The sequence below is a fragment of the Myotis daubentonii genome, chromosome 7, assembly GCF_963259705.1.
Source record: "Myotis daubentonii chromosome 7, mMyoDau2.1, whole genome shotgun sequence".
Lineage (NCBI taxonomy): Eukaryota > Metazoa > Chordata > Mammalia > Chiroptera > Vespertilionidae > Myotis > Myotis daubentonii.
The window spans coordinates 9,052,577-9,079,024 of NC_081846.1; the positions used below are offsets into that span (position 1 = coordinate 9,052,577).

General features: G+C 40.2%; 1 protein-coding gene across 1 annotated transcript; it reads left to right on the forward strand.

Moving 5' to 3' along the window:
- Nucleotides 1-4,679: 4,679 nt before the first annotated feature.
- Nucleotides 4,680-26,198, forward strand: SGO2 (shugoshin 2). Its single transcript, XM_059702691.1, has 9 exons — nt 4,680-4,825; nt 7,344-7,478; nt 9,251-9,426; nt 10,240-10,317; nt 13,592-13,677; nt 14,647-14,876; nt 15,846-19,028; nt 20,996-21,143; nt 25,874-26,198. Exons 2-9 carry the CDS (start codon nt 7,346-7,348, stop codon nt 25,887-25,889), a joined length of 4,050 nt encoding a protein of 1,349 aa, XP_059558674.1. The 5' UTR covers nt 4,680-4,825; nt 7,344-7,345; the 3' UTR covers nt 25,890-26,198.
- Nucleotides 26,199-26,448: the final 250 nt, after the last annotated feature.

Genomic DNA, 26,448 nt, shown 5'->3' on the forward strand with positions numbered 1-26,448 from the left:
AGTGCGGGTCACAGAGCAAGAGAGCGTAAGAGCAAGCAAGCAGGCAAGAGAGGCTGAACTCTTTATTTGGAGATTTTTAACCTTCCAAGAATTCATGCTCTTGTCAATGATCTTTTTCCCAGGCTAGACTGACAGCCAAGCACCATCCCTACGTCACCCAACTTCGCTGCACATGTGCCCATCTCCCCCTTGGTTCCATCCCTTCCCCAGTGATCTGCAGGGAGTGGACCCATAGTTCCCTGGGGGTGTGAACTGTTGTTTCCCGGTGAAGCTGCCCAGATGGCCATGCTTTTAATGTCTGGCCTCCCTGCTTTGCTCTCTTCCTGTTGTTAATATTGAAAAACTAGCTAATTGCCATGATAACTGTTAGGGTCATTGAAGGAAGAACACATGAGGCCAAAAGGGGTAAAGAATTATACATTTACTTAGCGGCCCGGTGCACAAAATTTGTGCACAGGTGGGGTGGGGGGGGCGGGTGTCCCTCAGTCCAGCCTGCACCCTCTCACAGTCCAGGACCCCTCTGGGGATGTCTGCCTGTAGGCCTGCTCCCTGCAATTGGACATCCCTCTCGCAGTCCGGTAGCCCTCACCCTTTACCACCTGGTTCGCTGCTCCTTAGCGCTACCACAGAGGTAGGAGAGACTCCCGCCACCGCCGCTGTGCTCAGCAGCCATGAGACTGGCTTCTGGCTGAGCGGCGCTCCCCCTGTGGGAGCACACTGACCACCAGGGGGCAGCTCCTGTGTTGAGCATCTGCCCCCTGGTGGTCAGTTCACATCATAGCAACCAGTCGTTCTGGTCTTTCCGCCATAACAGTCGCTTAGACTTTTATTATATAGATTAGGTAATCTGGGAAACCAAATGGGCTGAGCCCCAAAATGGCACCAGCACCCAGGAATGGGGAGGCAGAGGTTTTAAAGACTCTAGGTGGGCTTTTGCTGGGCGGAGAATTCTCTAGGTGGGTCCGGATCCTGGAAAGGTCTGGAGGGGAAGGATAATGAATGGTCTTAGCAAGTGGAATGTGGTCTAAGCAAAAGGGAATGTCAGTTGTGGTCTAATGTATAGGCCCAGGGGAGGGGGTATCGATTCAATATTTGATCAGACCTAATAATAACAATTGTAGTATTGTTTGCAATTGCAAAATATCAGAGGGGGAAAAATAATTTTCTATAAATAGGAGAGTATGTGAATAAACGGTGACACATAGAATGGAGTATTATGAATCCGTAAAAAAGAATGAGGTCATTTTCTATGAATTAATGTAAAGTGATTTCTAGGATACTTTTTAAATGACCAATGGGAAGTTTCTGTTACTGGTGCATCTGGGGGTGGAGAGGTGGTGTCAGTTTCAAGCCAGGCAGCTACAGGGACGGCCTGAGTCGGATGGAGTGGAGGTCCTGTTGGACTCTGAGCACGACCCATGATAACAGCCAAGCTCCGGGGCCGAACTGTCCGATCTCTGAGTTCCCATGGCCCAAGACAGACAGCGGTCCCACTCATGTGGGTGCCCAGATTTGTGGTTTAGGGCATTCCGGGCCCCTCCCAAGGGCTTTCCCATTACACGCACTATCTCAGTCTTGGGCATATGGCCACTTAACATCCAGGTAAATGTGGTGGCTGACAGTGACTCCGTATCAGATTGGAAAAGCCTGCTCTGCTCTTGCGCTATGCACAGGCTGCACTGGTAGCATGACTGTGGCTCAGTCCTTCTCTGCTGCCAAGGCCCCTCATTCTTGCTTGTTTTAAAGCCTATATTTCTATCCTCTCCAGAAATGCTTTAAACTACCCATGGTCCTTTTCTGTGTCTATTGGTGCAATTCAACCTGCCAGACCAATACAGATGATCAGATCAGTTGGTTTAATGAAATGTAAGTCCACTATTTCCACTTTGTTTGATTAATTTATTGATTTGCAGCGTGTCTTCTATTTGGCTCCTATTCAGGGAGGACAGTTCTTGGATGATTTTTGCTTTCGTGATGCTGAGATGTGAAAGGCGCTTTTTGCTGTTGTGCTGTGTGGCAGTGAGCCTTCCTCTTTCCTTCCCTCTGCTCCTTTATTAGTGGGGAGTGTGGGTCAGGATAATCAAATTGTAATGGACCAGACTCTACCTTTAGATAGAGGAAATCAGGAAACTAATGTGTGTAAGAATAAAGGAAAACGAAGGGAGAAAAGCAAAATCAGTTCCTTGTGTCAGAGAGTATCACAACAGAACTGTGAGCTCATTTCATTTAATTGGTTTATTTTATAGGTAAGGAGTTTGCAACTAAGAACATATCGATAATGTGTATTCAAGATATGAATACCTGCATCTTCACACTCCTAGTCCAGGGCTCTTGCCTCTATCCGTTATACCAAGACACAAGTGGCCTGAAGGCAAGCTGAGATCAGGTTAAATTAAGTAGCCTAATTAATTATACTTTTTAAGTTTATGGTTGTATATGATAAGAAGTCACATTTTCAAGAGGTTTTGTAATTTAAAAAGCTCTTGGTTCATGAAATTCTCTCAACTGCTTTGAGATAAGATAATCAGCACTTTTTAAAAAAGAGATGTTGGTATTCATGTCTTGATAAAATTTTTAACAACTCTCCTACCTCTGACTGCCCTGTCTCCCTTTTTCTATTTGTTTTGCTGTTGGAGTTGTAGCTACAAAATGAGTCAGGAAGAAAGCAATCTACACTAATAAAAGAGAAAAATGGTAATTGGCGTACGACGATACCCTTTTCATTGGCTAATCAGGGCTATATGCAAATTAACTGCCAACTAAGATTGGCAGTTAACTGCCAACAAGATGGTGGTTAATTTGCATATGTAGGCACAATGCAGGGAGGCGAAAGGGAAAGCAGGAAGAAGCCCCCTGCCACTGACAGTGATCGGAAACCCAGGGGGGAGCTAAGAGCTGGGGGGCAGGGCAAAGGCGGCCCTGGGGCCGCCTTTGCCCTGCCCCCCAGCCATGATCGGAGAATCAGGCGCCTTTTCTGCCCTGGCCAGTGATAGCAGGAAGTAGGGGTGGAGCCAGCGATGGGAGCTGGGCACGGTCGAAGCTGGCAGTCCCGGGAGCTAGGGGTCCCTTGCCTGGGCCTAAAGCGGAGCCCACAATCGCGGGGCCACTGCAGCTGCGGGTCCCCGCTGCCCGAGCTGGACGCCTCAGCCAGAGGCGTTAGGCCTGGGCAGGGGCGGAGCCTGCAACCGCAGGGAGCTGGGGGTCCCCTGCCCAGGCCTGAGACCTCTGCCGGAGGCCTCAGGCCTGGTCAAGGGGCCGATCCGGTGATTGGTGATCGGAGGGTGATGAGGGTCAACTCTTCTGGCCGAGGCATCAGGCCTGGACAAGGGGCCGATCAGGTGATCAGAGGGTGATGGGGGTCTATGCCTCTGGCTGAGGCATCAGGCCTGGGCAAAGGGCAGAGCCAGCAATCGGAGGGGTCTGGGGGTCTCCTGCCCAGGCCTGATGCCTGGGCCAGAGGCATCAGGCCTGGGCTGGGGGCAGAACCAGTGATGGGGGGAAATGAGGGTCCCCTGCCCTCTGTCAGAGGCGTCAGGCCTGGGCAAGGGGCTGATCCTGCGATTGGAGGGTGATGGGGGGTCAACGCCTGAGGGCTCCCAGTATGTGAGAGGGGGCAGGCTGGGCTGAGGGACACTCCCCCCCCCCCCCACACCCAGTGCACGAATTTCGTGCACCGGGCCCCTAGTCTATAATAATAAAGGCATAATATGCTAATTAGGCCAGGCAGCCCAACAACCTTGGGGATGTCCTTCCGGACGAAGCCGGGGCTGTGAGGGCCGAGCCCCTTCACGAATTTCGTGCACCGGGCCTCTAGTATTAATATATTTGAACAAAAGGGTCTGTTGGTCAGGCCGCTGTGGTTTGGTGGTTGAGCATCAACCCATGAACCAGGAGGTCAAGGTTCAATTCCCGGTCAGGGATCCCCAGTAGTGGGCTGCAGGAGGCAGCTGATCAATGACTCTCATCATTGATGTTTCTATCTCCCTCTCCCTTCCTCTCTGAAATCAATACAAAAATATATATATTTTTAAAGGGTCTGTTGATTAGAACCACCATAAAAATATATTAGATACTGTTATTAACCTCCATTTTACAGACGAGGAAACCTCATACGTATAAAACATATATAACACACGCAACATATAACATATGGGATATGTTATATACATATATTATGCATATTAACACATGTGACATATATTACATACATATGTAGTTTGTGTATAATGGCAAATGCCATTCTTGTATAGTTAGCTAAAACAGACCAATTAGTACAAGACCAAAATATTGATGCGATGCGGGATTTACGACGAAATGTCACTGCAGCTTTTCCTCAGAAAGTTAGAAGGAAAATGGGGGGAGCTTTTAAGGGAAAAGCCACAGTGCCGGCCTCACAGGGCAAAGCAGCACAAGAATGCTAAGATCGGGTGGGCGGTCTCCCGGCCGCGTCAGAGGCGACAAGAACTTCCCGCTGACTTTAGGCGGCTGCCACGCCGTTCGGAACACCGGCCGATGGAGGTCATTTTGTCAAAGGATCGCCTCCTTCTTCCCGCACCAGGACCCCAACCAGCCCGCGGGGCGGCCCTTCCCCCAGGGCGGGTCCGCAGGCGCTCTCGACCAGGCCCCTGACCACGCCCACTCCCGGCCCGCGCGTGGTTCCGCCCCTTCCGCCTCCCACTTCCGGGTCCGGCGCTCTTTCGCGTCGGCTTCTCGGGACCTGGTTGGCTGATGGGGCAACTGCCAACGGCCGCGGGGTTTGAACCGGAGTCTTGGCCGCGGCGCGCAGCTCCGGGAGCCGGCTGGTGCCCCTCACTCTGAAGGAGCGGTAAGTCGGCGGCCGGTGGCTTTCGGGCCGGCCGTCCATTGTGGCGGGATCCGTGTCTTTCCCGGGCGGAACCTCCCGGCCTCGTCCTCCGGCGTCTTGGGTCCGCCGAGCCCCGCGACCCGCGCTCATCACGCCCACCCTCCGCCCTGGCTTTCAGAACTGCGGCCCCTGCACCCCTCGTCCGGCTTGTTGTTAGGGGACGGGGGGTGGGGGGGGGCCTGGTTTGCATCTAAATCGCGGCCTCTGGTCCCCGGGATGTGAACGCCCGGCGGGGGCGGGGGGCGAGCCGCCAGGTAGGAGGTCAGCTCCCTGCAGGAGGGCTCTCTCTCTAGGCGGCCGCTCCGCTCTGTGATGGTGGGAGGGTCTCGCCCGTGGGTTCTCTAAGGAGCCCCCTCCTTGGGGCGCCGCGTAGAAGGGAGGCTAGTGCAGACGGAGGGAGGGAGCCTGGGAGCACCCAGGACTGGAACTGAGGCTTGAGGCACAGGGAGTGCTTCGGCAGGGAACCGGGGCGAGGACTTCTGTATGCGGGATCCCATTCGGGGAAGCTGGGTGTGGAGAGGAGCGTTCCTGATTGAGGGGTCAGCTGAGATGCTGGCCAGGCGAGAGACCGAGGCTAGAGGTTTTGATGGGTTGCGAGTTCCAGAGGACTCTGCGGGTTGGACAAGGGTGAGATAGGGGGACTGTTCATTCCCCGTGACTGCTGTAAAACACCACCGCCAACTGGGTGGCTTAAAACAAGAGAAATGTATGTTCTCGCAGCTCTGGAGGCCGGAAGTCCAAACACTGAGTGTCACGGAGCTGCACTCGAGCTGGCTGCAGGGCTGCGCCCCTCTGGAGGCCCTAAGCGAGGCGTTCCTCACCTCTTCCGGGGTCTGGTGTCCGCCTGCCAGCCTCGGCTTCTGGCCACCTCACTCCAGCCTCTGCCCCTCTCCTGTGCGGATACTCACGGTGGCATCCGGGGGGCCTGGCTGGATAACCCGGGGCAATCTCCCATCACAAGATCCGCAGTGACCCTGTAAAGACTCCTCCTGTTCCACATTGGGTTCAGAACGACGTGGATTAGGACCTGATCGCTTTGGGGGACCGTTTTTCCACCCCACCGCAGGACCAAATGAGGGACGTGCGGACCTGGAGGGGGGCTAGGGTGAGGGGGAGAGAGTGGCCCGGGAGTCTGGGGATTCTTGTGGTGGCTGACGGGCAGGGCATCGTGAGGTGAGTCCTGTGGACTCGGTAGGTAGGTAGTGGTGGACAGGCTGAGTATTGGGGCTTAGGCAGGTGGGGGTGGCAGGGTGTCTTCTAGGTCTCTGCAGGTGGAGACAAGGAGGCTTGGGGAAGGGGAGGGGGGACTTGGGAGGTTGGTCTTGTTCAAGTAGGTTGCTCAACGTCAACTGTATTTTCTACGTCAAACTTTTTCAGATCCTTTTCCCTGGACCAGGCAGAGTTCATCACTTTCTGTGCCATTGTGTATTATGTCCATCATTCTTGTCATGATGTGAATATCTTCTTGCTAATCAAATAGGCCATAACTCTAATAGACAAGTTTAAATTTCCTGCCTCCTCCTCCCCCAAATACGATTAGGCATATCTCTTCTGTGCCCATCTCTAAGGTTACACTACATACATTGTAAAGGGTGTCCCAAAATTCACGCAAGAAGTAATTTTGATAGAAAACACACGTTTATAATGAAAAATTGTAATTTTTTTATTGATTCATAAAGTATACAGAATAGGGTTATGTATGGACTAGCATACATAAAAACTGGAATATCATGTCGCGATAGCGAGCACCATTAACTGTTACTGCCTGAGCAGCCGCATTTTCGAAGAAGAATGGTCCGATGATGCCTCCAGCCCCACATCCGCACCAAACGGTGACACGTTGTGGATGCGTTTGTTTCTCAACAATCACTCGTGGATTTTGTGAACCCCCAAATGTGGCAATGTTGTCGATTAACCAAGCCATCAAGATGAAAATGAGCCTCATCGAAATTCAGCCACATTTATGCAAAACGGTCGTGGAAAATTTCAACAAAAGAGTGCGTCTGTGCCAGCAAAGCCGTGGAGGCCATTTACCCGATATGCTATTCCATACATAACCCTATACTGTATACGTTATGAATCAATAAAAAATTTACAGTTTTTAATTATAAGCCTGTGTTTTCTATCACAATTACTTCTTGCGTGAATTTTGGGACACCCTTTACTAGATTATGCATTCCATATTACACATTCTTATACAGCCGTGTCCTGTGTCCTGTCTCCAGCCTAGCCTGGCTGCTGGCATGACGATAAAATAATACAGGTTTAAATGAAAAACAGTCACCTTTTTTTTGGATTCTACTTTAAACCACTTTTAATTACATTCATACTTTCCGGGATTATACAAGGGGTTTTATTGATACGTATGTACAGACAAATTATATCATTTGTCATGATTGTTACTTTTTAGAATGTATCAGTTACTCAAATCTTTTATTAATCAATACTATGATTTCCTTCCTTTTCTTTTTCGCTTCAGTGATGGATTATCAAGTAACAGAAATGGGATCACTTTTCCCCTCAGGAATTAAGAGGCATGTGAAAGACAAAAGAATGTCAAAGGCTGCTAAGTTGAATGTTTCTCTTGCCTCCAAAATCAAAACAAAAATAATAAGTAAGTGCCATTGGTTGTACATATACTCACGTTTTTACTTTTCCCTGGAGAATTGATGAGTGTTTTTTTTTTATTTTATATTTTATCAAGTATAGAAAATGACTATTTTTGTTAACTGATGCTTTTCTTTCCTTTCAGTCTTTTCTGTTTCCTTCAACTCCTACTAGTTGAATGGTTGTGATGATTTTCCCCCAGTGGTGGCAGCTGAATTTTCAGCAGTGAGCTTGGTGCAGCCTAAGGCAGCTACCTCCTACATGGCAAGGAAAATACCAATGCGCCATTCCTGGAAATATCTTAAAAAGTGGTAGATCGTTATGGTGTGCTGTACCAGTTGGCTGATGAGTCATCTAGAGGGGTTGGCCCACATGGGCTGCTGTAGTGGGTGATCTTATATAGCCAAAGCTCATTAGGAGGGCACTGAGCCCTTTAGAGATGGGTCTCATGGATTCTGGAATTAGGGTGTCAGAAGGGCAAAAAAAGAAAAAGAAAGAAAGAAATGGGGAAACTCCGCAAGATAAATTTTTAATGCTCTTGAAAATTGTCTCAATGGGTCATACCCACCTTAGTGGGAGTGGGGAAGGCACTTCCAGGGGTAACTGTGCCTGGGAAAGAGCCAAACCTTCCGAGTATCTTCCAGTCATAATGCTGCTCCCACCCAGGTGTCTTGGGCCATGTGTTGTGTTCGACCACTTCCTCTAGAGGCTATTTCCTGCTCTCTGGCAGGACCGTTGACACCCGCTGCTAAGAAGGAGTGTACTGACTTTGAGGCCTGCAGCAGGAAAAGGTTATTATCCTTTGGCTGTGGCATCCCACTGGTTCTAGTGTGTTTCCGTTGCTGTGTCAGAGGTGGCTGTTGGAAACTGCTTTCTCAGTGCCAAAGATAACTTTGTTTTTTAGATTCCCAGACTTTCCCTGAGTATTTTTAAAATATTCGTTTAAACATTTTTACATATATACATTTTTATTCAGTGGCATGTAAATCAAAATTATGAAGATAAGAGTATGCTGTAAGTGTACACAGGGTGCACACTATATTTAAGGTGAGATTTACGAAGGAATTCATAATTAAATTTCTTTCCTTACAACGGGAAAGCATTTCTGACTTAAATTATGTTTACACAGTGCTTGTAAAGAGAGGGGTCTGGTTTAGATTGTAGTAGATGCCTGCATATACGAGGGAGGATATTTGGGATGGAGGTAGAATATCCCATAGGGTTTAGGTGATCTATCCAACATTGTAGTAAGTATGCTCCCTTTCACTCAAGGTTTTGAAAAATGGACTTTGGGAGCATTAACTAATGTGTTCAATTCTGGAGCCACAGAAACTGGCTTTAAATTTTTCGCAGACTGGCCACCCTAATTTTTATGGGACATCTCCAGTTAGGGCTGCAGGATCAGCTTCTCCATTCTACCTCCTAGTCAAAGCCAAAAGGAAGGTAGGGCAGCAGGTATCAAGATTCAGTGTTTGTAGCTGATCTCATTATCTAGAATGCTGTGTCTGTAGAAGAGCCCTCTGTTTCCCGACTCTGTATCCACAGACATTCTGCCTTTCTCATGCCTTTTATTCATCACCTAGATGGCTTTTATTTCTTCAGTTCCAAACTCTAAGTACATTTTTTCAAAACTACATCTGTATTGTCAGTCTCTTCTTTTCCAACCTTCAGTTAAAACTTATAAAGTGAAATGCATTTTATCTAAAAGAATTTTATTAAGGAATATGAAAAATTGTTAGGGTATATGTTCAATATTAATTATTAAAAATTTTTTTACAGATAATTCTTCTATTTTCAAAATATCTTTAAAGCACAACAACAGGGCATTAGCTCAGGCTCTTAGTAGAGAAAAAGAGAATTCTCGAAGAATGGCAACTGAAAAGATGTTATTACAAAAAGAAGTGGAAAAATTGAATTTTGAGAACACATTTCTTCGCCTAAAGCTAAATAATTTGGTATGGAAACTATATTATGTTTGAATTCTAAATTATAACTAAAAATCTTAACTATGTTACTATAGAAGCTCTAGATATGTTTTTCAAACCTCCAATTATTATGAAAAATTATTGAAAGAGCATACATTGCTCATGGGCAAACTGTAATAAAATAGGTGTGTTAAGTCTACATTCTAAATATTTACTTGTGGCTCTGCACACCAGCATAACACCTTGATTAACCTTTGATTGCTTATCATAAGCAAAGCTTTGTGCATTACTAATTCCTCCGGTGAATGGAAAGGAGGGGAGTTCAGAGTATTAGTATTCTCCTCTAGCCCCAGTGTTTCCCTGACTTTAAGCCAAATAGAATGAATATTGTAGTCGTTGCTTTCCCTTCCAATTTGCAACTCTGTCTGTAGACAGGGTAGTAAGTTCCAATGATCACCTAGGCTGCAACTATAGATCTAACTATAAAATAAGTAGAAATTAATTTAAAAATGGGAAAATTACCTACTACAGTTGAGGGTTAAATTCCTGTGACTGACCAACTATGTTTACTTGCCATATAATGTATTATTAGAAGAAGATAGAAAAATGTTTGTAGAAAAATTTATGATTGATAGTTTAAAAGCATTCAAAATGTGTGTCTATTTGAACTCTACAGTATAGTACCTTTTTAGCTCAATGTAATCTCAATTTTTAGTCCAATGTTATCTCTGTTATTTTTTAAGTCTTCTCAGCTGATTGTATTCATAAATGTATGATTTAATAAACTCCAAATCTTAATTGTTTAAAAGGGGTCTTTTTTTTTTTTTTTTTTTACTTATACAGAATAAGAAGCTTATAGAAATAGAAGCACACTTGAACAATAGCTTGATAACTGCAATTGAAATGAGCAATTTTTCTGAGGTAAGTAGAATTGTGTGTAAGTGGTGCAGTTTTTTAGCATTACTGAGAATAGTTGAGGTTAGTTAAGTAGCATCAAGATTAGAGATTCATATCCTAAACTTTGTGCAAAGGAATGATAATTAATGGGCTAACAGAACATTATCATTTGGTATAATTGGTTATTGTAATTTTTACATAAAATTTAGTTTTGATTAAAAGTAACACAGGATTGGATAGCTCAGTGGAACCTAATAGCCCTTAAACACACTAAAAAGCATGAAAGACAATAGTAGAAAGGTAGTATTTCAAACTAGGAAAGAATTTGTGTTATTAAAAAAAGATGGCCATAACCGGTTTGGCTCAGTGGATAGAGCGTCGGCCTGTGGACTGAAAGGTCCCAGGTTCGATTCCGGTCAAGGGCATATACCTTGATTGTGGGCACATCATCAGTAGGGGTTGTGCAGGAGGCAGCTGATGGGTGTTTCTCTCTCATCGATGTTTCTAACTCTCTATCCCTTTCCCTTCCTCTCTGTAAAATATCAATACAGTATATTAAAAAAAAAAAAAAGATGGACAGGAGGCTCTCCTCTCAGGAGCATACCTGAGCCTTTTCCTCCCCCCTCCTTCTCCTCCAGGTGCATTACTTTTACCCTTCTCTCTCTTAAGCTCCCAGGGCCCATCCTTCACCTCTGTAACTTCCTAAATGAACTTTCTCTAAGATTTGGAAAATTAAAAAGATGGACATAATTGAAAAACAATAGGAGAAAAAAGAGGAAGATTGTACTCTATACCATTCTCCAAAATAAATTCTAGATGGACTTAAATGTAAAAAAAGGAAGTCATATAAAATGAGAAGAAATTACAAATGAATTCACATAGGCAAGAGAGGCCTTTCTATACCTAAAACAAACCATAAAGGAAGTTATTAATGGACTTTCTAAAAAAACAAACAAACAAAAAAACAAAAACAAAACTTAGAAACCTAAAAATCATAAAAATAAAAGGTAAATTACAGACTAGGAAAATTAAACATATGACAGAAAAGCTCTAATGTAAATAGTTAAAAATCTTTTATAATCTAGCACAAGGTAAATAAAATAATTTCAGGAAGGGAGTGAAATTTACTTAATTATCTAAATAGGAAAAATAACTTTTGAAGGGATAACTAATGAGAAGGCAAAATATATATGGTACGTAAACTGAAGAAAGGTCAGTGAAGCCCCAATTGTAGGTAAATTTCTTACTAGCTTCTGCAGGCAGGTTAGTGCTTCAGGGGGTAGCGTTTTAAATGGGATTGCCAATATTTAGATCCTAGCTCTGCTACTTCCTGATTCTGTGACCTTGGCCTTAAAGTCTTTGCACCCCAGTGTCCTCATCTACATGGTATGAATAATGGGGAATTAGTGTAAGAATTAAATGTGCCTAGCACAGGGGTGGGCAAACTTTTTGACTTGAGGGCCACAATGGGTTCTTAAACTGGACCGGAGGGCCGGAACAAAAGCATGGATGGAGTGTTTGTGTGAACTAATATAAATTCAAAGTAAACATCATTACATAAAAGGGTATGGTTCTTTTTTTTTTTTTTTTTTAGTTTTATTCATTTCAAACGGGCCGGATCCTGCCCGCGGCTGGCCTAGCATAGGATGAGTGCAATAAATGTTAGCTATCATTACTTTTTAACTTTCTGCAAATCTGTCCTTTAAAAACTGTTAAAGTCATTTAGAAATCTCTTAAGTGCATTGTCTTTGTGGTAAGAAGATATGAACTCTTTCAACCTATGTGGTCAATGTGTAGCTCCTTTGTCAGAGTCTTTTATAAAAGCTAGCCAAAGAATAGGTACTTTATTGTCTAATGTAATCCACATTTGGATGCAGAAAGGATTTGTTCTTAACAAATGAGTGGAAGTCCAAAGTCCCCATGTGTCCTTCACTGATACTGCTGCAGGGGAGGAGGTCTGCACTCATTGCCACCAGATGTCCCACCTCTCCCCTTGGCCTTTTCTGATAGTACTCCTGGTTTGGAGAAAAGTTGCCTTAGTATATAGCCTGGTGAGTGTGGAAGTCTAGACTCCCCATTTGGCTTTTGCACCTTGTCCAAAATTAATTGACCAAATGTATGTGTATCTATTTCTGAACTCTGTTCTATTTCATTGACCTATTTGTCTGTTTTATATTTTGTATTTAAGTATATTTGTCTGTTTTTATGCTAATACTATATTGTCTCAATTACCACAGCCCTTCAACTTCGTTCTTTTTTCAAGTTGTTTTGGCTATTGTAGGTCCTTTGCATTTCCATGTGAATTTTGAAATTAGGTTGTCAGTTGGTCCATACCCATTTATATTGCAGGTTAGCACTGTACTAAGAAAACATGTTTGTATGTTGCCTAATTTTATGGTCTTTATCAAATAATTAAAACATGTCCAGAAAACATGTGAAAATTTAGCAAATATAGAGAAGCTAAAATTTAAAAGCTACATTAAAATCACCCAGGCTTTGAATTTTAAAAGACCATTTAAAAATATCTTCCTATATAGTAAAAGGTTAATATGTAAATTGACCGAAGGGTGGAACGACCGGTCGCTATATGATTTGCACTGATCACCAGGGGGCAGACGTTCAACACAGAAGCTGCCCCCTGGTGGTCAGTGCGCTCCCACAGGGGGAGCGCTACTCATCCAGAAGCTGGGCTCACAGCTGGTGAGCGCAGTGGCGGTGGTGGGAGCCTCTCTAAGTTGTCAGTCGGACATCCCCTGAGGCTCCCAGACTGCAAGAGGGCGCAGGCTGGTCTGAGGGACCCTCCAAGTGCACGAATTTCATGCAACAGGCCTCTAGTATATTATATCCAGTAATACATTACTTAATACATATGTAGACATAAACATATTTCATATACAGTTGACCTCTGAACAGTGTGGCGTTAAGGATGCCAACCCCCACATAGTCAAAATCCACATATCAGTTAAGTTGGCTCTTTACCCAACCACGAATCCAAAACTATGTATATGTAAAGACATCATATTTGTGTGGCTGTGCACTGTGTATCCATATGTATAGAAGAAAGTTTGGGAAGTTATATGCCAAAATGTTAGTAGTGATTCTCTTTGGATGACATGATTATGGATGAACTGTGTTTAACCTTATCACATTATTCTCATTGAACTATTAAAGACTAATGCAAGAATTGTTCCATTAGTATTGGTATTCTTGCATAATTTGATGTTTTAATAACGAACATGATTTAATGAGATTAGAAATTTTGTTCTTTTTTATTTTATGTATTTTTCCCCCAAAATAGTTCCATCAGAGTCCCTTTCTACTGCCAGCCAGCAAGAATAAACGGGTTAGTAAACAGTGCATGTCGATGCGTCTTCCATTTGCAAGGTAATTGCTTCAAAACTTGGTTAAATATTAGCCTGCACACCTCTAAGTGGACTTTGAAAGTTTTATTTGGTTCACTTCCTTGAAACATAGAAAAACATTTAAAAATTAATAATGAAATACTTGTTAAAATTGTACCAGCAAAAGAAATTGAAGACATAATATAATAGAATTTAGTTTTATATTTTGAAATAATATTCAGCTTTCCCATAGATTCTAGAGAAGAAAGAGGCACAGATGGACCTTTAGTTACATGAGTTTAAAGTACATTGATTCAGAGTACTTAGATTTGTATATAACACAATAATTTTGTGTGTCTTATATAATGTTTGAGTTTTATCAACCTGTGGTTGCCTACTATGGTAGGAAAGAGGTGGTCTGTGAGTCTTGCTCAGATTGTGTCTTCAGGGCTCTGAAGAAACTTACCCTTATTCAGTAACTAAGTTGTATTTATTAACCCCCTTTCCCTATGGTTACTACTTTCTGTGTCCTTTTAAGTACTGTAGAATATGGCTTCAGTTTACATGGATGTTTTTGGAAATAACAAACTTCATCTCACACATAACTTTTTATACAATTGTACTTGTTTGAAACCAGAGGAAGAGTTTTGGGTATTCTATATAATTTAAGGAAAACTGTAAATATTATATACAAGTGTTTAAAAGTATGCCTGGACTTTATTTATTTCATTATTACTACCCTAATAGCCTAACCAGTGATTATATCAGTTATCTCCTTTTGGGGCCACTGGGGTTATGAAGATAAGCATTCTTGTTTTACTCCAAGTTCTGTATTATTAGATTCTACCTACTTCCTACCTATACTTGTCTTCATTGAACACAAAAAGGTACCCAGAGGGGTGGGCGGAGGTTGTGGTTGGTTCTTAAATAAATAGATTATAGAAAGAAATGTCTGTCATTTTCTAATTTTTGTAAAATGCAAAATTTTTCATTCATTCCCACTTGCCTTTAGAGTTCCATTAACTTCAAATGATGATGATGATGATGAAGATAAAGAGAAAATGCAACATGACAACAGTTTTATATCAAAGACATCATCTGATGTTCCTACTTTGGTATCAACAAGACAATCTTTATCAGCTCAGTATAATTTGGAGTTATGTCTTAAAGAAAATAATCAAAATGTGTGTTGTTCAGATGATTCAGAACAGATTTCTTCTGTTATTGATATACTTCCTAAAGGTGAGTTGTTGTTTTTTTAATTCTCATTTTGAGCATCAATCAGTATTAAATAGTACACTCATCACATTTTCTTCTTGATAGCCGTGGTATGTAAACTGTTAATAAGTTAAATCTCTAATGTTACAGATTTGCTAGCTTCTACCATTTTAAAATGCAATGAAAATTTTCATTTAAAAGTCAGTATGCTGACAAATGTCAGCTCCACATTGGTCTGATACTGTTACTCTGGAAACAATATTTAGAAATGAGCTGGCCTAAAGAGCTTTTCTTAATATCTTAGCTTATGAATAGAAAGATACCATATTAGTTTCACATATTTTCATTTTCTCCTGTTCATAAATATGAAAATTGGGGGCCTAGATAGGAGTAGTGACTTTTACAAAATCATAACCAATTAATAGTAAAGCAAAAACTTGAGTGTGCATAATGGTTGAGCAAGAGAAAATGATGACACATTTTATTTAGATGCTATTTCAAAATAATTGTGTGGTATAGTCTGGTTTATGTATTTGCCATAGAGTTTCCAATTGATATGTTGAATTTAGACCTTAGAATTACTTTTCCTTTCTAAAAATTTATATTTGTACATTCCATATATAATTTATAGGAACTAGCTTTCTGCTGATAGCCTTCTGATAGTAGTTCTTATTAGAGTTATCATTGTTATTTGGGGTCATTTGCTGGTCCCCTCCACTTTAGAAATATATATATTAATGGCTCTACTATTGGGGCCAAGGCAGAGTGAATTCTCAATATCTATTTTCCATTGATACATATGTAAGATGTGACTTAGGACTACTCTCATCATTTCTACTTTATTTTTTTATCAGCATAGATTCTTTATAAGTAGTTTAACAGAACACATGGATAGAAATCCTCTGTAAAACAGCTTGATTTCTAATCTAATTTGTTTAAAATTATAAACCTGTCATTACATATTTCTGAATTTTGTTTCTCTTTATTCTATAGAGAACTGTTCCCACTATGAACAAAGTTCCAAGAGTTCTCTAATGAGTGAAATGAAAAATTCCCAGCCTATCAGTCACAAAAAGGAGATACCATCTTTTAATAACATAACTAAAAGGAAAAAGCTTGCATCATTTCTGGAATCAAATAATCCTTGTCTAGACAATCCTTACATGACAGATTTAAATCAAGAAGGGATTTTAAGCCCAGAATTAAATGGGAATAATAACATAAATGATCATACTAATGAAAGAAATATTAAAATGCAAAGAAACATACAGTGCCTCCCTGACTCATCTGAGTCTGCAAGTGAACCTGCTACAGAATGCATGAATCAAGTTCAGGGTAATGATGACTTTCAGGAGCAGAAAACTGTGTATGATACTGACATGGATTTAACTGCTACTGAAGTAGTAAGCCAAATTGTTACAGTTTCAAAAGGCACTAAAAATAAAAGAAATAATAAACCAAATGACTGTGCAACCAAAACTTTTAGGAAAGTGAAAGATTCAAGCTCTGAAAAAAAGAGGGAAAGATCAAAGAGACAAATTAAAACTAGTTCAGAAATGAATGTTGAGGAAAAGATTGAAAATGAACCAGAAAAAAGACCTGTTGGCCTGAATGACAGTGGGGATTCAGAAGATCCAAATTCTATCTTCAGTACTGAACAGCTGACTCAGTTGAACAAACTGAAGACAATAACCCTTCATAATGACTTTGATCAAGATGACAGACAAAGTACAGAGAATGGGAAGAAAAAAAAGAAGAAGAAAAGAATACATGTTACAAATGAGCAAGAAGAAACATACTCTTTCTCCCAAAATTCTGATAAATTCCAGCAGGAGAGTAAACTTGACATGGATCTGACATCTCTAGCTTATGATAAAAATAAAGCTTCTAGACAGACATTTGTGATTCATAAGTTAGAAAAAGGTCACTTATTCCTAAATCAAAAAGATCAAGAAACCATTTCTGAAAACCTAGGAATCACAAATGAATTTCAAACAGCTGACCTTGCCACCAAACATAATGGAAATTTATGTGATTATGAGACACAAAATACGTTGGATTTGAAAAAGCATGTGACCGATGCACAATCTGCTCAGCAACATGAATCAAAAGTAATTAAGAAGCTTAGGCAGAAAGTAAATCGGAAGACAGAAATAATTTCTGAAATGAACCAAATACATGGGGATAATGATCAAGATGTGCATTGTCCAGAAAAGGGTAACTTTTCCATCCACACCGAAGCGGATAAAGAAATCATCTCTGGAAACCTAGAAGTTTCAAATGAGTTTCAAAAACCTGCTCTTCATACCAACAGTAATGGGAGCCTATGCGGTTGTGAGCCCCAGAATGTGTTGGATTTACAAAAGCTGGTCACCAAAGCATTTCCTGTTCAGCAAAATAAATCAAAAGCTAGTAACCTTAGGCAGAGAGTAAACCGGAAGACAGTAGTAATTTCTGAAGTGAATCATTTATGTAAGGACAAAAATGTGTATTGCCCAGAAAATGGTAACCCTTTCTGCCTAACCCAGAAGAATAAAGAAATCATCCCTGAAAACCTAGACGACGCAAGTGAGTTTCAGATACCTGCCTTTTCTACCAAAGTTGATAGAAACCTGTCTGATTGTGAGACTCAAAATATTTTGGAAGTGAAAAAGCATGCCAATGATATGCAAACTGTTGGTCAAAAGGAATCAAAAATAGACAAGCTTAGGAAAAAGGTATGTCGGAAGACAGAAATAATTTCAGAAAACCTAGTACATGAGAATGATGACAAAGATACACATGACACAGAAAAGGGTAACCTATTTTCTCTAACCCAGAAAGATAACAAAATCATTCCTGAAGTCCTGGAAGACTCAAATGATTTTCAGATAGTTGATCCTTCTCCCAGAGGTAATAGGAACCTCTGTTATGAGACTGGAAACCTCTACTGTGAAAAAAAGCAGGCTACTAAGATGCTACCTGCAAAGCCAAATGAATCCAAAATAAATAAGAGGCTTAGGGATAAAGGAAGTCGGAAGACAGAAATAATTTTAGAAACGAACCAAATAAGTGAGTTGAATAAAGGCGTGCATGACCCAGAAAATGGTAACCTTTTTTCCCCAACCCAAAGGGATAAAGAAACTATTTCTGTAAACCCAGAAGTCACAAATGAATTTCAATCAGCTTATCTTTCTACCAAAGATAATGGAAATTTATATGATTATGAGAACCTGAATATGTTGGATTTGAAAAGGTATGTAACTGATATACAACCTGCTCAACAAAATGTTTCAAAAATAAATAGGCAGAAAGTGAATCGGAAGACAGAAGTCATTTCGGAAGCATATCAGATAGATAGGGATAATGATAAAGATGTGCATGGCCAAGAAAGCTATACAAAAGATCTTGATTTTAAAGTACATGAATCTAAACAGAGACTTGAATGCCAAGGTATTATCAGTGGGTATTGTATGGAAATCAATAGTAATGAAAAGGAAAATTGTGAGCAAATTTCAAATCCTTACAAACAAAAAAAGCATGGGAAAGAATCATCAGGCAAGACAAAGAATATTTTGGCAAAAAATAAATCTATTTTTCAGTTAACAGATTGTTCACAGACATCTGTCTCCTTAGAATCAGATTTAAAACAAGTTGCTAATGAAGCAGATTCTGATTCTAGTAACCAAATGGGAGCACATAAGAATCCGAAGCAAAGCACTACAACTTTTAATAAAAAAAGTGATATCCCCTTTGCAGAAGTGATGAAAGGAGAGTGCCAGATCAAAAGAAGAAGTAAAATGACATCCAAATCAAAGAAAAGGAAGACTTTAATAGATCCTTCTCCAGATAGCCATGAAGTAATGCACATAATATCTGACACCAGTCAGAGAATGCCAGTTGGATCTGAACAAGCTGATGAACAAAATTTGGAAAATGAGAGAACTAAGCCAGACTTTTATACAAAGATATTTAATTCTTTATCTCAGATATATTCACCTAACATACAAGATTCTTCTCATAACAGTGTTCATGAGGCTTCAAGACCTTTGCGTAGTTCTTCTAGTAAAAATCTGATGATAAAAAAAAATGTCGTCCTGGAGAGCTCACCAGTCTGTGCAGTAAGTGATGATGTGCAGGAGGAGATGGCAGGGATGACGTTTCAAGTCACCCAGAGAACACAAAGATCAGGAGCAGGTAGGTCAATGCCTGAAGTGATCAATTTTAAAAGTGTATTTTTCCCCCCACTTAACTGGTAAAGTATTTCTAGTTACTTTTATGGAGTTCAAAAACTAGCTTGATCCAAGAATTTAAAGAGAGCTTAGTACTTTGGAAAGATATTGGTGAGAATGTCTTGGACTTTATAACCTAAAAAACAGATTGGCTTTTCCCACAGAGTTGTCTGGTAATATCATTAGGCAGATAATTTCCTATTTCATATGTTTGAAGGAAATTGTGTGTTTTACATATATATTATAAGGAATTGTGCTGGATTGATTTTATCAATGACAATTGCAAGTTTGTTTAGCATGGGACTTTGATAACAGTATATATTTTATATGATTAAAGCATTATTCTATGTGTTTTAGAGAAATAAACAGTACCAACTCCCTTTCCTCAGAATAAATATATGTAAAAGTTACAAATGCAATGGTAAATGCTTTACTAGATGCACACATATTATACTAAGGGATATAATGGGGAGTACTTTTGACTAAAGGAACTGGCAAAGACATATGAAATAGGTAGCATTTAATCCCTAAAGGATAGGTAGGATTTTTACCTTAAGGTTTACTTTTAATTTTCTCCCAGTTATTAAAATACCACTTACTACAGAAAATTGAAAGTAGAGAATCAGAAAATAATAGGAAAAACAATCACCTAGAACTGTAGTCAACATTCTAGCCTATGCATGCAGACTTGAATCTATGGGTTTTTCCTTAAAATCGTATTCTATAAAACATTACTTATATCACATTTCCCCTTTAACATTGAATTCTACGGATGTTCCTTTATTAGAAATTTTGTAACATTAGACATTCCCATATCAATTAAAATTTTCTAGTGGGAGCCTAACATTTTGCTACATGTGTGTGGAGCACAGGGATTTTTTCCAGTTTTATTAAGAAACAATTGATATATATCACTATAAATTTAAAGTGTACAGCATGATTTATACATGTTGTGAAATGATTACCACAGATGTAGCAAACATCCATCTTCTCAGAGATGCATTGAAAAGAAAGAGAAAAAAAAATTTTTTTTCTCCTTGTTATGAGAACTCTGAGGGTTTACTCACTTAACTTTCTTATATATCATACAGCAGTGTTAACTATAGTTACATTACACCCCTAGTACTTATTTATCTGATAACTAGAAGTTTGACCATCTAATGCCAATTTCCCATCCGCCCTGCCTCTCCGCTGCCTCCTAACCACAAGTCTGACCTCTTTCTATGAGTCTGGGTTTTGTTTTTAAGATTCCACATATAAGTAAGATCATACAATATTTGTTTTTCTCTGTTTGACTTATTCCACTTAGCATAATGTCTTTAATGCGCATCTGTGTTGTCACAATGGTAGGATTTCCTATTTTTTTAATCTGGGTGAATAATACTGTGTTTCATTTGTGGACCACAATTCTATCCATTCATCTATCCATGGACACTGAAGTTGTTTCCATGTCTATTGTAAATAATGCTGTTATGAACATGAGGGTGAGGACACTAGGATTTGATGGATGAGGTTATTCCAGGTAAAAGGAACACTGAAGCAAAGGTGCATAGTTATAGGACATGTTAGAGGACGAGAGCCATCTTTCATCTCTGTCTTCTTCATGGTGCCTTTCACAGAGTGGCCAATGAATGACATATGTTGAATGAATGCAGCAATTTGTGGGATTCTGTGAATAGTTGGACCATGAAGAATTTTTCTCAGCCTATAAGTGATTTATGAATTAAAATGTTGTGGACTACAACATTAAGGCTGGAGAAAAACTGATTTACAAATAATTGTAGTGCTACTATTATAATTAAAATTACAACTTGATTATTGTTAAGTTTAAAAATTTGCTATCAGTGATTTTTGCAAACCACTAAATAGCCCATTTCTATTTCCATATTTCTAAATGTTTATAAATATTTGTGAAAATAATATTCTTTTCAGGTGGTAGAACACTACAGGACTTGACAAATACCAATTTTGTTTCAAATAATACTGCTACATCTGAGAACAAGTCAGAAGATCTTATTTTAGAGCTGCCAAAACGAAGAAGGTGCACTCCTCTCAATTTGAAAGAGCCAAGTCTCAAAGAGTAAGTGTTTCAGTGAGGTTTGAGTGATTTCAGTGTGATATTATCAAATATACACTCTTTCAAAAATCCCTTCCTGAATTAGTATTTGAAAACTTCTGAATATCAATAAAGTATATATTATTGATGTGTAACAACCACAGTATAATCTGAGTAAGATGTGAAGAAATGTCTTCTTTTATTCTTTGAACAGTTTTTATAAAAGATGTTGCCTATAATTTATAAAGCACTGTTTACATATTTGTTACTCCCCTTAATTTATTTTCTACCTTGTTCCCTAGAAGTGGTTTTCAAAGTGGTTTATGTGTCCTTTGGCCTCAAAGAATAATACTCTTTTTTCCCGCTTTTTTTAAACTTCAAACATATCTCAGTGGACAGAAATAGTACTTCCCCCATTTACCCATCCCTGAGGTTCACCAGTTAATTAATACTTTACCATATTTACTTCATCTGTATTTTTTGTTATGTATTTTTCAAGCAAATAAAGATATATACACTTCTGTGTATATCTCTAAAAAGTAAGAACTTCTTAAAGTTTTTAACAAAACTTGACAAAAATGATCACATCTAACAAAATTGTCAATAATTCCTGTTATCTAATAGACAATTTTTATTCAAATTTTCTTTTTTTTTTTTTTAGGGGGGGTCGACAAACTTTTTCTGTAAAAGACCCAGAGAGTAAATATCTTAAGTCCTTGCGGACCATAAGATCTCGACTGCGACCACTCAGCCCTGCTGTGGCAGCTGGAAACCAGCCAGAATCAATAACTAAATGAATGTTTGTGGCTGGGTTCCAATAGAACTTTAAGGACACTGGGTGCTGGGGTCCAGCCCCAGCGGGTCCAGGGGTCCCCAAAGGTGTGGACAGAGTCGGCGAAGAAGGAATGACTCGGAGACAGCTTTCAGTTGATCAGCAGCCTAGCCAGGATCTCCAGCCAATTTCTGGTCTGGATCTCCAGCGAAGTTCTGGTTAGGATCTCCAGCCAGGTTGTGTGTCCATGTTGTCTTGCTAGGTTCTCCAGCCAGGTTCTCCAGCCAGGTTCTGTAGCCATGTTCCCTCACTAGGTTCTCCAGCCAGGTTCTGTCCAGGTTCTCCAGCCAGGTTCAGTCACCAGGTTCTAGTCAGGTTCTCTTGCCAATTTCTGTAGTCAGGTTCAGTCCAGGATCTTTTGCCATGTTCTCTCGCTAGGTTCTGTCTCTAGGTTCTGAGGCCAGTTTCTGTCCAGGATCTTTTGCCATGTTCTGTCTCTAGGTTCTGTGTAGGTTCTGGTCTAGGTTCTGTGCCTCTTGGTTCTGTCTTCTAAGTTCTGTGTCTTGCTGTCTTGTTACATCTATATTTATACTAGTTGATTCAATCCTATCAATCTCTATTACAAAGGTTAGGGCGTTTCTTATCTCCATTCCAGGGAGTAAAGATTATGTAGCTTAAGCATGATTGTTCGTAGTTAAAGTGATTAATTACCCCCCTGGCACTTAGTTGAGGGGTTTTATTCCCTCCCTAACTTAGGGGAAAATCCCTACCTGGGGAAACAACCTTTCTCAGAGAGGAGACCTTGGTTAAAACAAATAGTTCCAAGAAGGTGAGCAAACATTTTAAGAACAGTATGCCATATATGCCAGGTCCTTTGAAACAGCAAGGATGGACCGGCTCCTGGCAAATTCCCCCTTTTTTATTTTTTAAAAGCAGGCATTAAAAATAAGAACCCCAAATGCTCTCTTGTATCCATTTTAAGAGTAGGATTGGCGCTTTCTGCTATTACCTGAGTCCTGATCTATCACCCCAGGGAGAACTTGCCAATCCTGCACTTTCCCGGGGTAGAAAGGCTGCAGTGAGGTTAAGGATGAGGCTCCTTGGGCCTACCTCCTCCCATGCCTTTACATTTACCTTTCCTTCCTCAGAAAAGCATGGACATACTTCTTGTATAAAACGTTCTGTCTGACTGGGAGTAACCTTAATTCCTCTGCTAGCAAGTATATGTTTTAAAAGATCAATACAGAGTCTTATTTCTTTAGACTCAGTATGGCACATCTTCTTAATCTAAAGATCAATACAGAGTCTTCTTTCTTTGGACTCAGTATGGCACATCTTCTCAATCTAAGTTCTGTACTATCCACCTTCTTACCCTTCTTATCCTCTATAGGGGGGTTTTCAGCACCCTGGTGGAGTCCTATCTGTCCTGAGTGTGGGGTTCTCAATGCGGGGGGGGGGGGGGGCTTACCTAGAGGAATCCTGTTCCAGGGCTTCCCAAAGGTGTGGACGGAGTTGGCGAAGACTATCCACCCTCTTCCTACGGTGGAGTCCTATCCATCCCGAGAGTGGGGCTTACCTAGGGGTCCCTGTTCGGGCGCCAGATGCTGGGGTCCAGCCCCAGCGGGTCCAGGGGTCCCCAAAGGTGTGGACAGAGTCGGCGAAGAAGGAATGACACGGAGACAGCGTTCAGTTGATCAGCAGCCTAGCCAGGATCTCCAGCCAAGTTCTGGTCTGGATCTCCAGCGAAGTTCTCCAAATTCTCTTGATTATCTCAAAACGGTTCAAATGCCTTTAATATGTGTTTTATTCAAAATTTCTTTTTTAAAAAGGATTAATGAAATAGCCTGTTTTATAGAACCTGATGATATTTAGGATATATTTTCAGAAGGAAGAGAAAAATATCCTTAAATTTTTCTTTTCTTTTTTTTAAACATATTTTATTGATTTTTAACAGAGAAGAAGGGAGAGGGATAGTTATTGATTTTTAACAGAGAAGAAGGGAGAGGGATAGAGAGTTAGAAACATCGATGAGAGAGGAACACCGATCAACTGCCTCCTACACACTCCCTACTGGTATGTGCCTGCAACCAAGGTACATGCCCTTGACCAGAATCGAACCTGGGACCCTTGAGTCCACAGGCCGATGCTCTATCCACTGAGCCAAACCAGTTACGGCAAATTTTTCTTTCTTTACACTTTTATTTTTATGTAATTGTTCTTATTTATTTCAGAGAGGAAGGGAGAGGGAGAGAGCAATAGAAACATCAACAATGAGAGAGAATCATTGATCGGCTGCCTCCTGCATGCTGCACACTGGGATCAAACCTACAACCTGGGCATGTGCCCCAACTGGGAATTGAACCATGACCTCCTGGTTCATAGGTCAACGTTCAACCACTGAGCCACTCAGACCAGGCTCTGTACAATCTTAGTGCTTTGCTTCTTTTATGAAATGAAAGACATGATGGCTTTGATAGGTATTTTAAAACTAACCAGCACATGATCAATACAATATCCCCATGGCAGCTCTTTTGAAAGAATTAATTAGGTTCTATCTAATTACCCAAAATAAGGGTATCTTATTGGCTCTGAAGAAGAGTACAGAGGAGGGAAAGAAACCTTCCTTTTACCCATTATGCCTTCTAATTTGGGACCATGTGTTACGTATTTCATCCAAAAAACATAAATAAATAATATAACTCCACTTCTTGCAGCATTATATACTAGGTTAATAGATCAACCCTCTAAAGTAGAATTACTGGACAAAATACTAAAACAGAACAGACAAGCAAAATACTCCTTGAATGTATCTATTAGAGAAGTGAGAAAGCTCGGATTAGAGACGAAGCCAGGAAGGCAAGTGGAGCCAGAAACTGGCTTTTGCTTGAAGACGTTTTTCCTGAGCATTGGATTCACAGCCTTATGGGCCTGGGGACAGAAGGCAGACTCTAGGACTTAGCTAAAATTAAGAGTCTAATAGTGGATCTCCCTTAGTAAAGTTGAGCTACTCTCGAATAAAAGAACAAACTAAAATTAACCTTCCCACCAGCTTTTTTTAAGCTCCAGGAAATAACTCTGGTACTGAATTGAGGAGTAAAAAATGTTCTAAGAATTCTTAACCAAAACCAAACCCTCATGTATAGCAGCTGTAATTCACAATATCTGGAAGTCACAAAAAAACACCAAGCTGAGGATTTAGTATTAGCCCCTGACCTGTAGTGCCCCCTGTTGTCTATTAGAAGCAAATGCAAATATTTTCTAGAGGAGCCCTTCTTTATCTCAGTCCACCAGACATTTTCCACAGATTAAGTTGCAAGGGAAATGAAACAGCAGCTCACAGCAAAGAACTACACACAAGGGAACAAGAGATTAGCAAAAGCAACTGATAGCAGAATCAGATACAGAATATACAATAAGAATGTTTAATGCTTCAATAAAGGAGACACTTGAAAATGAGTCAAGGTATTTAGTGTTAAAAAATTATAGAAAATCACCTACAGAATACTATAAAGATCACACATAGATTAAAGCCAAATAATATACATTTTAGGAGTGTAATATACAGATGGCTAAAAGTGTAAAGAAAAGCAAGGGAGAGATTAACACAATATGGTTAGCAGTTACTTTGTGAGGGATTAGCGGGCTGTGATCAGAAAGGGACACACTGGAGGAGTCTGGGTATGGTAATACTAGAAGCAGGAGGTACGTATATCAGCGTGTATTTAATTGTTTTAAAGTTATACATTTGCATATATGCTAAAGTTTGAAGTTAAAAGGAACTTATAGTAAAACATGTAATGTATAAAATCTGTTAATTAATATTTCTTAAATGTTATTTATAATTCCCACTGCCGCAGAGAGTTTCAGAAATATGGCAAAGCTTAACATGCCACTAGTATGACACAGCAATATTCTCCATGCTTCACAGCAAAAGCATTTGTTTTGTGTTGTTACTAATTTTCCCTTTTTTTCTACATTGCAGCAAAATGAGAAGATGAGGTGAATTTATGAATTCTGGCTTTTCTGAATTCCGAAATCATAATGAGTCAAAACAGGGATATAATTAGAAGAGGAAATACATGAAGTTTTTTTTTTTTCTGCCTTTTCATGGAGTATTGATTTATCCATTTTTATGTTTATATATGTGCATAAAATAGCTATTTTGTAATATTAAATTGTATTACAAAATTTAAAATCTTTTTGGTTATCCTATAACTTATATTCCTGCTCATTCACCTTTTTCAACGTAATAGATTTAACTAAACAATAGTTGTTAACCTTTTAACCAATAAAATGTATAATAAATACTTTTGCAGTGGTTATCTTGCTGTATGTCAAGCTAACTTATTTAGTTTTGTTTTCAAATCATTTAATATATGTGAACACCTTTAAGATTGTAAAAGTCTCCTGCACTGGTCAGTTTTCTCACCATTCTTTCATACTTTCAGAATACTTGATCTGTAATTACTTAGGTGTCAGGTTCTGTATTCTGTTTTGTGTAATCTGATGACCTGGCTGAGGGGTTAGGTTAACCTTTCAGGCTCTCTTGAATTTGGT

What these genes read in the sequence shown, in the direction of transcription:
- SGO2 (XM_059702691.1), top strand. Translation starts at nt 7,346, where the DNA reads ATGGATTATCAAGTAACAGAAATGGGATCACTTTTCCCCTCAGGAATT. An exon ending in GCCTAAAGCTAAATAATTTG is followed by an intron (nt 9,427 to 10,239) that starts GTATGGAAACTA and finishes TTACTTATACAG; the next exon opens with AATAAGAAGCTTATAGAAAT. An exon ending in ATGCGTCTTCCATTTGCAAG is followed by an intron (nt 13,678 to 14,646) that starts GTAATTGCTTCA and finishes ACTTGCCTTTAG; the next exon opens with AGTTCCATTAACTTCAAATG.